The sequence below is a fragment of the Misgurnus anguillicaudatus genome, chromosome 18, assembly GCF_027580225.2.
Source record: "Misgurnus anguillicaudatus chromosome 18, ASM2758022v2, whole genome shotgun sequence".
Taxonomy (NCBI): Eukaryota; Metazoa; Chordata; class Actinopteri; order Cypriniformes; family Cobitidae; genus Misgurnus; species Misgurnus anguillicaudatus.
The window spans coordinates 16,960,283-16,973,628 of NC_073354.2; the positions used below are offsets into that span (position 1 = coordinate 16,960,283).

The 13,346-nt window shown below is 36.5% G+C and overlaps 1 protein-coding gene across 1 annotated transcript in view; it reads right to left on the reverse strand.

The window, feature by feature from the left end:
* The window catches only part of syne2a (spectrin repeat containing, nuclear envelope 2a), a 140,337-nt gene that overhangs the window by 99,848 nt on the left and 27,143 nt on the right, over positions 1-13,346 (reverse strand). The window contains 11 exon segments of the mRNA XM_073855956.1: positions 592-750; positions 1,055-1,205; positions 1,309-1,464; positions 3,655-4,262; positions 6,102-6,255; positions 6,339-6,481; positions 6,564-6,690; positions 7,780-7,892; positions 8,126-8,210; positions 8,857-9,029; positions 12,385-12,519. Of these exon segments, the coding sequence (XP_073712057.1) occupies positions 592-750; positions 1,055-1,205; positions 1,309-1,464; positions 3,655-4,262; positions 6,102-6,255; positions 6,339-6,481; positions 6,564-6,690; positions 7,780-7,892; positions 8,126-8,210; positions 8,857-9,029; positions 12,385-12,519 (2,004 nt within the window).

Here is a 13,346-nt window from a genome sequence, read left to right on the forward strand (position 1 = left end):
TTACATTAAAAATGAATAAAAAACAATCTTGTGATTAAAGGGAACCTATTTCATTGCTAAAAGAAAACGTTATTTTGTGTATTTGGTATAATACAATGTGTTCGCGTTGTTTATGGTTCAAAAAACATCTCAAACGCTCTGATTTTGTACAAAGCTCATCGATCTGAAAAGCGCTCTATCCCTGATTGGGCAGCTAATCTGTAGGTTGTGATTGGTCTGAATACCTCTGACGTCAGCCGGAAATATGCCGCTCCTTACCATGTTTGAAAGATTCGCTCACAAGGCAATGCTAACAAGAGTTAACTTACAGGCTGTATTTCAGAAGCGGGAGGAACCGCCATGTTCACATCAACAGGCCTAGAAAGTACACTGTTGCCTATAATCCGTGTACTTGTTGTAGTCCAAGAAAACAGATTTACATTGGAAACGATAACTGGCGTCATTGTTTACTTTGGGGTTTGCATATTGTTTACACACCAAAGGAAATGTAAGACAGTGAATCGTACCATAGGTGCCCTTTAAGCAATAACAGTACTCAATATAAACATATGAAGTAATCGAAAATATTTAGCTTTATCTAGGTGAACGTACATCAAGCCAGCGATCCATTAGTGTCTCAGCTTCGGTCTCAAATGGGGCGTCAGTAAAGTCAGAGATCATTATCATCTGAGACTGCAGCTGTTTGCACACAGCTCTGAACTCCTCCATCCCATCTCCAAGATCACTCAGCTCTGACTTTATAATGTTGACCTGGTTATGCACACATACACACACACACATGCAATGTAAATATTACTACATTACTGTCTAATTTACATTTGAATAGGTTTTTTATTATGCAACAGCTATTTCCAGTCCTCAAATCTGATTGGATGAGAGACATTATAAGTGTAGCTATAAAACTGTACTATATGTTAGCTGATACCAGCACTCCTACTAGCGCGATACTCTTTATTATATCTGACATTTTGCGGTTAACACTGCCATCTACCGTCCGCTAAGGATAACAACCAACACTCTATGATTTTCCACCCTTTAACCAATAACTCTGTACCTTATTGATTAAGAGCTGTAGGTTGTCTTTGCTCATGTAAGAAGCCTGATCACCCACAGTTTGCTCGGCTCTCTGCAAAGTGCTGCCCAAACTATTACGACAGCTCTGAAACTTCTTCAGGAGGTCGGTCAATGAGATGCACTGCTCACGACTGCAACATATGGGTCCAGATTAAAAACATAATGCTGTGTGATGACAACCTATGCAAGTTGTAATATCATTCCTATAATCATACTGTATCAGCCCCTCCTCACCTCTCAGTGACAGATTTATGGGCATTTTCACAATCCATCTGCAGTTCACTAAGACCTGTGTCTGAGGTGCTTGTTTGTGCAGATGAATCCTTCAGATCCTGAATCTCGGAGCGTAGCGCAACCAGTTTACTCTCGGTTTCAGTCAGGAAGCGCAACCTGAGAGAGAGAGAGAGAGAGAGAGAGAGAGAGAGAGAGAGAGAGAGAGAGAGAGAGAGAGAGAGAGAGAGAGAGAGAGACAAATGTGATCAAACGGATCAAATCAGTTTAAAATTACCTCTATTAAATTATACTAAGGTTAATAGGAACTGCTGTTCACAGGCTTCTTTCATGTAATATTTGCGCCCCTGTTTGTAAAAACAGCCTGTGAAATGTAAGATTTTGACTGAGGAAGCCATGTTACAGACTGAAATCAAATCATTGAGTGAAATGTAACTTTTGGTGCTTGTAATCTGGATTTTACAGGCAGGGTCACATTTTTGAGTTAAAAATTGTGTTGTGAAAAGACAATTGAGTCTGACATTAATGCAAGTTTAAAACATGGGATCTAAATATATATTTGGGTATCAGCTAACATTTGCTAACAGTAGTCGGGTGATTCTCACGAAAACTTGGTTTTAAAATGTCAAGCATGAAAATGTAAAAATTGCTTAAATTTACTTTTTTCCCACCAGACATTAGAAGCAAAGTCTGAAGTATATGGAAACATTCATTTAAAAACTTTTACTTATCATTTAACACTTTTTGTAATTTCAAAAATAAGTCCTAAAAAATCTCATTACCGCAACAGTCAGAAAACATCAATACTGTTAGAAAAGCTAATATATTTTCACATTTTTAAAAATGGATTGTTAATAGTCATGCACAGTAAATTGAAATTCTGAAATAATCTTTATTTTTTAATTGTACGTTTTTTTTTTAGCTCATATACCGCAACACCTCCACAATATACAACTTTTTTTATATTTCGAAGAAACCTGACATATTTTCAAAATGACATGACAAACCTGAAAGAACATAATTTGGAGATTCTGCACATGCATTTAAAATCAAAGTATTATGCTTCTACTAGATTACATATAATATTCAGCACTGTCTCTCCACTCTGTGACAGATGTAAAATAAAAGAGGGCACCTTGTCACATATGTTTTGGTTTTGTTCTGAATTGTTTCAGTTCTGGACTGCTATATTTGATCTTTTCTCAAAAGTATTCCAACAGGAGATTAAGCCAGATCACAATCTGGCAATTCTTGGAGCTTCTGAGACATTAAACACTCTCCCAAATTTGCAGCAAAAATCCATACTGATGGGAATGACTCTTGCAAAAAAGGCAATACTTGTAAACTGGAAATCACCGGATCCCCCATGTTTCAAAGTCTGGATGAGTGAACTGTTTCATGTTATACAATTGGAAAGGATACGTTCCCTGGACCATAAATCCCAACGGCAATTCCAAAAAGTATGGCAACCCTTTGTGGATCTTCTCAAACCAGAACAGTGATCTATTATTACTCACTCTGATTGTACTATTTTTCTTTGAAATGTAATTTTATGTCCATCCATATTCCCCTTTTATCTTCTTTTTTTTATGTTACTAATTTATTTCTTGTTATATGTTCTCTTATGTATACTGTAATATGCAAAATCAAAAAAAAAAAAGTATTATGCTTCTATTAATTAAATTAACATTTAATAAGCATCTGTTCCGGTAATGATAATCAAAATGTCGTTTAAGCATTCTGACAAGAGAATATATCAAATTTAACTGGAAAGATATAAAGAGATGATCTTACCTGGTAGCCATCTTAAAGTAACTGGTTCATGTGCTTTGTCACTCAAAATCAAACTTTATTCAAATTCTGTATGTGTGCTTAAACTGTTCTCAAAAAGTGTTGCGGAGGATGAGAACATCAGGCATGGACACATCATTTTCCTAATTTTTCTTCATTCTTATTATTATAAATGAATATTAAGTAAATTATTTTTCTGTCATGTAAAGTAGTCTAGCAAAACAATCATTTATTTTTTTCTAAATATTTTTGTGTTAATTTGTTTAAATTACAACATAACGCATGTTCAAACACAGCCGGACGCATTGCGGTAATGAGAATTTCAGCAGAAAATGAGATAAAATGAACAAATTATAAATTCTTATGTTGAAATCACACATTGTGCAAGGTAGAACACAGTATGGTGTTAATTCTGATGCTTTTTAATATTACTATATTACACATTTTATATCTTAAATCATTAGTGCCATGGTGTTTCTATGGTTTTGTGAGAATCACCCAGTCACATAAAAAGCAAGATATTAAGATAGTTGTGATTATGTTTTAAATGCAATTCACCTATGTTGTAGAGCAGGAAGTGTGGGCTCCCTCAGCCCATGTCTTTCCAGAGCCGTCTGCACGTCCCTCAGTGTCACCTGCAGGGCCAACCTCTTACTACAAAACGATTTTTCTCTCTGCTCGCCCTGTTCTCTGCCTTTCCCACCTTTTTGTGATCGCCTCCGCCCTACAGCTGGTCTGACCTCAACCTCTTCTGCACGCAGAGCCACAGCTGACACCATCTCATGACAGCTGCTCGGTTTATCATCCAAAGCTATTCTCATGCCAGCATCTTCCAGTATTCGGTCTAGCTGAACCGATTCCTCGCTGATCTGTAAAAGGCTTTGCCGGATGGAGGCTAAATTGGAGGCTGAAGTCTTCTGAGCTGCTATGAGGTCTTCATTCACCTGCTGGAGATGGGATAGGAGGTTCTCGAGGGCAACCAGGGTCGACTTAGTCTTTGTTAAACGCTGCTTTTGTTGCTCTAAGCAGTAAGTGCGGCTATTGAAAGCTTGCTGCAGGGGGAGATGGGCTTGGAGCTTGATGTGACTCAAATCCTCAGGGTCCCTCTTTGTACCTTTATCCTTAGGAAGGCGATTGAGCTCTGTCTCAATACTGTCATATAGACGCTGGACAAACAATAAAATTGTGGTTGTTAAATAAGTTTGGACATGCAAAGTACATCTGGTCTAATTTATAAATTTACATAAAACATATTTAAAGAGAAATCTGAGAGCAAACTTTGGAACTAGATGATGAATAAGCAAAAAATGTTTTCATGAAAAGTAAGGTAACTAATGTTTCTATGCACCCTGAGACTATACCAAGACATATGGTAATTTCCATTAAAAGAAAACCCAGCCTGAATCCAGACATCCAAGTACAGTACATGCTAAGATGGGCAGTTGGGTTGTACTCATATTGACACCTAGTGGTGTAGATGCAGAATTATCCAAAACAAAGTTTTCATTTAAGCCACTGTACATTTACATTTATTCAGTTAGCAGATGCTCTTGTCTTAAGTAATTTACGAATGAGTGAGCATGCACATGTTCCTCTAGGCACTAAATAGTAGAAAACTCAATAAACAATGTTTAATTTCTAATGACTAAAGATGTCGAAAACAGGGGTTACCAATATACAGTGAAGTAATATTTAAATTCCGCCTGTATTAAAAATTTAATTTTTATTGTGGTGTTTATAATATGTTTTAAGACAGCTTATGTGGAAATTCATGTGCAAAACAGCATTGCTGAGTATTTTCACCATAAAATTGGAGTTTTCCAAAGTCTCAAAGACCAGCATATGTCTCAAGAATGCCCAGTTCAAATATGCATTGTGAAAATGGACTTCGCAGTTATGTGTCTGAAACTGACAAATGTAGCATCTATGTACAAATATATGAAGAGTTTGGTTCCAAAAGGCGTTAAAAGCCATTTTTTTTAGTGAGTTACCGCCAAAATCAGTATTATATCAGGTCAGTATTAAAAAGTAAATTATTAATTTTACGCAAAATCCAATATGTCATCTTTTCTCCCTTTTTTCCCAAAACGCAATAAACGCCACTCCCCCTTTTCTGCAGAATGCAATAAATCCGCTCAACAAATCACAATGATTTCATTGAATTCACACAGACTTCTAGTTTTCTCATCTACTTTGTACTTCGTGATCAACAAACAAACAAAAACAAAATAATCCTTTTGATGCCATTTATAAACCTGTGGTGGTTTTCTGTGACGGGAAAGAAACGTAAGCCATCAAAATCGAATAATTTACGCGAGAGGCACTCAGGAGATGAAAAAAATGTTGGCTGTTGCTTGTTCTCATACGACAGCATCAGGTTCTGTCAACAATTTTTATAATAAATCTTTGAAAATCAAGTTATGGATTTGAATTCTTTATGTTATTATAACCTAAAGATGCTATGTGAAAGTTTGTAACAGAAAATAGTGGTTTTCATCTTGTCACTTTCTTGGTATAGAAAACGCATTGTTACCGAAATTAGTCAAAATGGATTTATTGCATTTCGGAACCAAACTTTTTATATCAATCGTCCGAGGCGGTGAAAGAGAGGAGACGGGAACTTATTTCACATATTCAAATCTATAGTCTGAGTGATATGATTGAGTAGTAGAGGCGGGGACTAATTTGCATATTCATACATCCACGTATACTAAATGAGGAAAGGGTGTTACATTCAAGCTGTTTTAAACATGAATAAATTACTGTCACAGGATGGTCCTCTGACCATCATGGCAACCTCCATGAGGATTAGGCTACAGTTTTATAAGGTTACTGAAAGAAAAAGAATCTTAATCATACGTTACTTTAAACAATGTTTTTTTTTGTGTGTGTGTAAAGGTTTTAATGCAGCAATGTGTCAGCACTACAGCACTAATGCGTCAAAACCCATTAACATGCATAACATTTTTCTGCAAGATTGTAAATAAAATCAGAAGATCTTGTACCTTTAGATCTTCATGTAGAGTTTTGCTTTGATCAACAGTGAAGTTTGTAATGTTAACAGGTTTCTGAATTATTTGATTCCACTGATCAGAGATTAGCCCGATCTGAACATCTACTGACTCCAGCAGCTCTATAGCACCTTCAAGGGACTTCACTCTGAACAATAAATAAAACATTATTAGTAACTGCATGTCTTTAAAACCAATCATTGTACAGTAAGTCTGGTATGTGCATCTCACCTGTCCTGAATGAAGATCTGCTGTCCCCTCCACTGCTGAATGAGCTGAGATTTCTCCTGCTCTATATCACAGCCACCCTCCATTAGCTGAGAACACTGAAGCTCAAACTCGAACCACAACGCCTCCGTCTGCTTCTTCAGAGCCTAAACGAGCACACAGGCTTTCTTACAGTATGTGCATATATAAAACCCATCCCGAATCAAGAAAGCAGTAAGAGAGACTGACCAGTAAGTCTTGCAGATAACTTTTTATGGAGTCTGCAGAGATGCTGGGGCTTATGGGAAGCTCTGATCCGATCTGCTCATCGTTCTTCAGCAACCGCTGCTGAAATGCTGATTTTGCCGCCGTGTAGCTGGAGTATAAAGAAATAGGCACTTATTTAGTCCTACATATAAGATACAGGATGGACTACAGGTGGTTACTAATACAAAGTGCTTTTGTAATTCAAATGTTAAAAATACCTATGGACTACCCATGTTGTAACCCTACTGTAACTATGCCCTTGATTTAAAGCTTTCCTTCACCCTGCTAATATAATGTTACCATTTTTTTATAATTTATTTATTTTAAATTATATACATTATATTACATTAATTAATAATTATTTAGATTGTTTTCTATAATTATTCATATTTATTATTAATATTTTATTAAAAGTAAAATTACAATATATTTAGTCATTTGACAGATGCTTTATATGCAAAAGCAACTTACAGTGCATTACAAGATATTTACAGTATTTATCAGTATGTGTTCCCTGGGGATTGAACCCAAAACCTTTTGATGTGCTAAAGCAATCCTCTACCAATTGAGTTACAGGAAAACAGTCCTATATAAGTCCTATTTTAGATTTTTAGATATGTTACTTTCAGTGGCGGCCAGTGACTTCTTTTTTCAAGGGCACTCGATGCAAAGTTCATCACAACATGTTTGTAGGCCGTCATGTGTGTGGTTCGTAGTTTCAAAATATGTGCTCTGCGCATCGAGTGAACCTATGTGCATCACGTATCTTGTCAAAATAAACCCTTTAGATGCATCTGCATCAGGCCCTTATGATAAAAGAAATGTTTGCGTTTGCAAGATACTCGCATAATCTCGCAAAAATGCGTAATCAGAGTTTAATGTTAAGGGAGTGTCTTGCGTGTATTTTGTGAACGAATAAATGGTTTTGACGCGTGTGCAGAAGCCCTTATTTTGACAAAACACGTCATGCACATGGTTTACATGACACAACAAACACATATTTTTTTGAAAACGCAAGCAACACACATGCCACTCCGAACACTTATTTTGAATTAGTGCCCCTCAGATGAGCAGTCACGAGCCGCCACTGGTTACTTTACTGTCAACAAAATCTACTCACTTGCACAGATGTCACCAAAAAAATCAAGGAAATAATATAATCGTGGCAATTTGAAATCCTGTGAGCATAAAAATTTACCTGCTCATAGCTTCGAATCCTGGAGAAACCTTAACATCCTGTACTGAGGTGGGGTGGATGATGGTCTTCTCAGGTATCTGCTTTATTTCCACTGTGTTTATCTGGACAATGGCCTATGAGACAGCAGCCAAATCATTACTACAAATGGGGTGAAGACAACTTTATTTACAAACAGATATGAGCAGATGAACTCCTCTGAGCTTCCCATGTGCTCATAAACAACAGCCAAGCAGGGCTAAGAAGTCCCTGTCATGGTGGCCAATGTTGACATCGATTTCATATGAAATCTAAAAAGATATAAAGAAACAGTGGAATACATTGACATGCAAAACATAAGCATGTGTACCTGTGAGGGGATAAGGCTTTGCGATTGGTCATCGGGCGCTGAAGACTCTTTTAGCGGGACATGATCCTGTACACGTTCTTTCCTGCTAAAACACACACACATTGTGTTTATACCATGGTGGGGACTTTCCATTGACTTCTATGGTTTTTATATGAGACAAAGATGTTTGATAGTTATAGCCGTAAGTCTTTTACTAAACCTCACAAGCCTTTATGACATTATGTAGTATGTTTATTTATCCAGTTTTGGCCAAATGACCATTGGCTTCATTTCTTAAGAGAACACTTAGTACCCAAAGGGGCAGTTTCTCGGACAAGGATTAGGTTAATCCAGGACTAGGCCTTACTTATAAAAGGACATTTTAGTAGTTTTTACAAACATACCTTACAAAAAACAATACGGGTGTGCATATTGAAACAAAACAATGGCACTGATATATGTTAAATTAAGTAATACATTAAGGCAGTTCAAACATGCATTTTATTCTGGGACTAGGATAAACCCTGTCCGGGAAAGCACCCCAAAATGTTTTAACCTGCATCTAGAGTATATAATTTACTTGTATTACAAAAAAACTAAAATGTGTTTTTTACTACATGTAGGTATGACTCTGTATGTAAGGCATATGTATGGCACCTGTGGTATTATTTTATTTTTTTCTTTGCAATGACTTGCGAACCAGAGGGCAAACCTAAATTTACGAAAACCTAAATTTGGTCACTCTTTTATACCTGTCATGGCATGGTGCCAGGTCACTTGTGCGGTGCGGTGTTGTCTCAATCTTCTCAGTGCTCATCCTCAGATGTGTGGTGGTGAGATGTAACGTCTCTGAGGGTTGCACACTCTCATTCATGCTTCTCAAGGCATCCAGATGCCCTGAAGAATCAGCAGCCGTGGAACAGACCTGAGAAATGAAAACACAAGCCTTCAACAAATAAACCCCTTCTAACAATGCAAATAAAACTAAATAGATTTTACATGAATATGTATTCAAAATTAAGAAGGAAAATATGGACACTTAAAACATATCTTAGAATATTTTATCTGAATTTCGGTGCTTGTGTTCATGTGGGCTAATTTATCCGGACCATGTGACGTCACTGTGTTTTGTTTCCGTCATTTTTGTGTCCGGTCACAGCTACACGCCCTGCTTTAGTCTATGGTCACAGCAGCCACCACTACCAGAGGAAGATCAATAAAACACTAACAGGAGGTTCATTACAATATGCATGGGATATGTTGTGCTGATGGCTGTAACAACAGTCGTCAGAGAAACCCCGAACTACAATATGTCCTAAACTACTTTTCCTTAAACTGTTCACTTTACACATTTTTACTAATTTTTTAACATACATTTTTGCCAATATACATTATGAGGAGCGTATGTGGACGTCAGTTGCACGCTTGTTCCCGCTGTTACTTGACAGGACAGCAGACTTTTTTTTGTGTCCCAGCAACTTATTATAAAGACTACAAAACAATTAATTGTAACATATTATGATATTGCTTCACAAGATCCTTGGCATTTATATGAGACAGCAGGTGCACCAAGCAGGTTTCATGAATACTTTTCAGCTCATGAAAACAATGCATTATATGTTACCATTAAACTTTAGAAATATAGTAGAGATAATGGTGTTACGTGTACTCAGAAGATGTGATTCACTGTTAACTTTGGTGTGCAGGGTTGTTATGGTAACAGGGTAGAGAGTGCTAGAGAAGTATTGTTCATGCGCGTTGCTAAATTAAAGCCAAAAATGTTCACCAAGTTGTCTACTCTATGTACAATACCAGATATTATATGATATTATATTATATGAGACCCTTTTAATTCTGGAAATATGAATATTCTGGAATATTTAATACAGAATGAGACAAATATAAAAATGTTGTCGATTTTGCTGGCAGCCGACATCTACCTCCAGATTGTACAATCAGCATTTTGCCTCTGGTAAGCCCTCAATTAAAGGCGGGGTGCATGTTCTCTGAAAGCCAATGTTTACATTTGAAATCACCTTAACAAACACGCCCCCACCCCAATAGAATCTGGACCTTCTTTTAATAGACCCGCCCCACACACACGCAACCCAGTGTTGGTAAGTAGACACGCCCCTTACTGCTGATTGGCTGCAAGTGTGTTTTGGTAGTTGGCCCGACTCCCTTTTCCAAAGTGTTTTTCAAAAATCATGCACCCCGCCTTTAAACTAATACATTTGATAATTTAGCAGCATATTAGATGTGCTGGGTTGGCTGCCATGACAGACACAAATATGGTAGAAGTGACGTCTTTGGTACCCATGAATACCGGTAGATAGATGCCTTCATGTGCTATTGGAAGTACCGTAAGTACGAAGTTCTTTAATGTACACTTGACATGAATCATCTCTATTTCCGAGTTTCTTAGTTGGGCAGGCCATAAACTTTAAACATTACGGAGTGGCTGATATTTGTATAAGTATTTCTCCACAACAAGAACATTGCCCTGTCTTCTCAATGTGAGTTGCACATTAATGTATATAAACATATCCATTTGATGCATATTGTATGTTTTATACACAATAATCTAAAGTGGGGTATAGTGGGCTTATTAGCGTGTTAAAAATCAATTTGCAGCAATAAATGATGCTTGATGACAGCTTACTGTTAGTGATTATAGAGGAATGTTCACTAAAGATGATTATACAGCTGAAAGGCAAATATCAGGTTGACTATAGTTTATCAGCCTGCTTAAACACGCAAGCAGTTAATAAATTATACCTGTAGATTATACCGCTGAAGATTTACAAGTGGCAAATGATGATTCCTTGTGCTATGTGAAAGTTTGCAGTTGCTGAGAAGAAATGTGCACCTCGTGCTCACAAGCAGAGACATGCGGATTAAATACCTGTTGGTTGCGTTCACACTGTGCAAGTGACGTGGAGCTGTTAGTTTTAATCTGACATTTCAAAACAGGCTGGTTACACCCCAAATCAGGCGAAAAGGCTGTTATTGCTGCAAGGACCGCCTGAACAAAAGACAGGGCTTTTGAGTAAAAAAAATAGACAAAAATCTTTCCAGAAATATACAGTAAACCCTTAGAAACAGGACACATGATATTAAATATGATATAAAAACCATTTGATGTTTACATGCAAAAAAAGGCTCATTTGACTTTTACAACAAATCCAAAACACGCTATGAATTTTAGAAAAAAGTTAAACAATAACAATTACTGCAAAAAATGACTTTCTTACTTAGTATTTTTGTCTTGTTTTCAGCACAAATATCAAAAAATTCTTAAATCAAAATGTATTTTCTTGATGAGCAAAATGACCTAAGAAAATAAGTCTAGTTTTTAGACAAAAATATCAAATTTAAGTGAATTTGTCCTTAAAACAAACAAAAATTTCTAAAAATAAGCGTTTAAGCAAAACGTAAACTTATTTTTACAAATTTTTCTTACTCAGTTGGCAGATATTTTTGCTTGTTTTAAGCACAAATTAATGTAGTCTCTTATGAAACGGCTGCAATTCCACAAGGGGGCGTACTTGTTCCTCAGACATTGCACAATAAAAGTGACATCCGAATATATCACTATAAATAGTGAATGAAAATGAGATTCGAACGCATGTCCGCTGGTGAACTAATAGTATACAGTATTTATATCGTTATTCGGTCAGAAAAGTCATGATTGTGAGGCGAACAAATCGTTTTGGATTAAAAGACTTGGATATTCAATTTCCTTGGACTTTGGGGATTTATAAACAATTTGCTTTGGGCAATTTCACCAAAGCGGATAAAAGGAAGATTTTAAAGGTAAGTAAATATTCTAAATCGGCGCCTGTTCAGGTAACTAACAACTACAGTTTTATGACTGCTATAAATCATATTATGCTTTGTGTGTTCGCTTAATGGAATCCTGAGAGTCTAAGCTTTCAAACGATGTGCCGCATGACCGTATATTTTGAAGATTTAATGCTTCACAGTTGCAATGACGTTTACGCAGCCTCATGTGCAAGGGAGGGAGTGTGCTGTGTATGGCACAGTGATCCTTATCAGGTTAAATTTTATATTTTTGTCTAAAAATTTAACTTATTTTTTTTAGGTCATTTTGCTAATAAAGAAAATAAATCTTGATTTAAATTTTTTTTAGATATTTGTACTGAAAACAAGACAAGTAAGAAAGTCATTTTTTGCAGTGATCAAGTTAGTTAAGGAAGGATGCCATCACTCTGAGGTTTGCGTTTATCATTAGTGGCATGCAATGGTAAGTGCTATACCTCCCACTGGGCCATGACGGTCTCCGAGAGGAGCTCCATATCTCTGAGCTGGGCATCAGAGCAGAAAGCATTCATTCCATTCACAGCCTCCAGGAACTCATCCAACACAGCCGGCCGGAGCAGCCATGATGCTGACTGAGGAGGAAAATATTTACATGGGGCGATCAACAATCATCCCAACTCCACATTACTCCCCTAATCCACATAGAAATGTCGGTAACACTTTACAATAAGATTGTATTTCTTAACAGTAGTTAATGCATAAGTTAACATGAATTATTAATCTAAATTTATTAATATTCATATTTTTACTATTTACTAACAGATTTTTTAAATGTTAAAATTACTTAATGCATAGCAAACTAACATGAACAATTTTGTTGGCACTAACAAAGATTAATAAAAGCTGGAAACTATATTGCATAACGGTGTGGTTTCCCAGACAGGCAAGTCCCAGACTAAAATGCATGTTTGAGCTGACTTCATTTCAAAACAACTTGTACTGACATATCATCACATATATCACTACCAATGTTTGTCTTAAGATGCACACCAGTATTGTTTTTGTAAAGTATGTTTGTAAAAATGACTTAAAGGGGACATTTCAAGACTTTTTTAAGATGTCAAATAAATCTTTAGTGTCCCCAGAATATATATGTGAAGTTCTAGCTCAAAACACTATATAGATAATTTATTATAACATGTTAAAATTGCCACTTTGTAGGTGTTAGCAAAAATGTGCCGTTTTGGTTGTGTCCTTTTAAATGCAAATGAGCTGATCTCTGCACTAAATGGCAGTGCTGTGGATGGATAGTGCAGATTAAGAGGCAGTATAATCCCCTTCTGACATCACAAGGGAGCCAAATTTCAATGACCTATTTTTCCACTGGGTTGATCTTTTTCACAATTTCTAGGTCCATAGAAGCACTGAGGACCCAAACATAGCACTTAAACATAAAAAA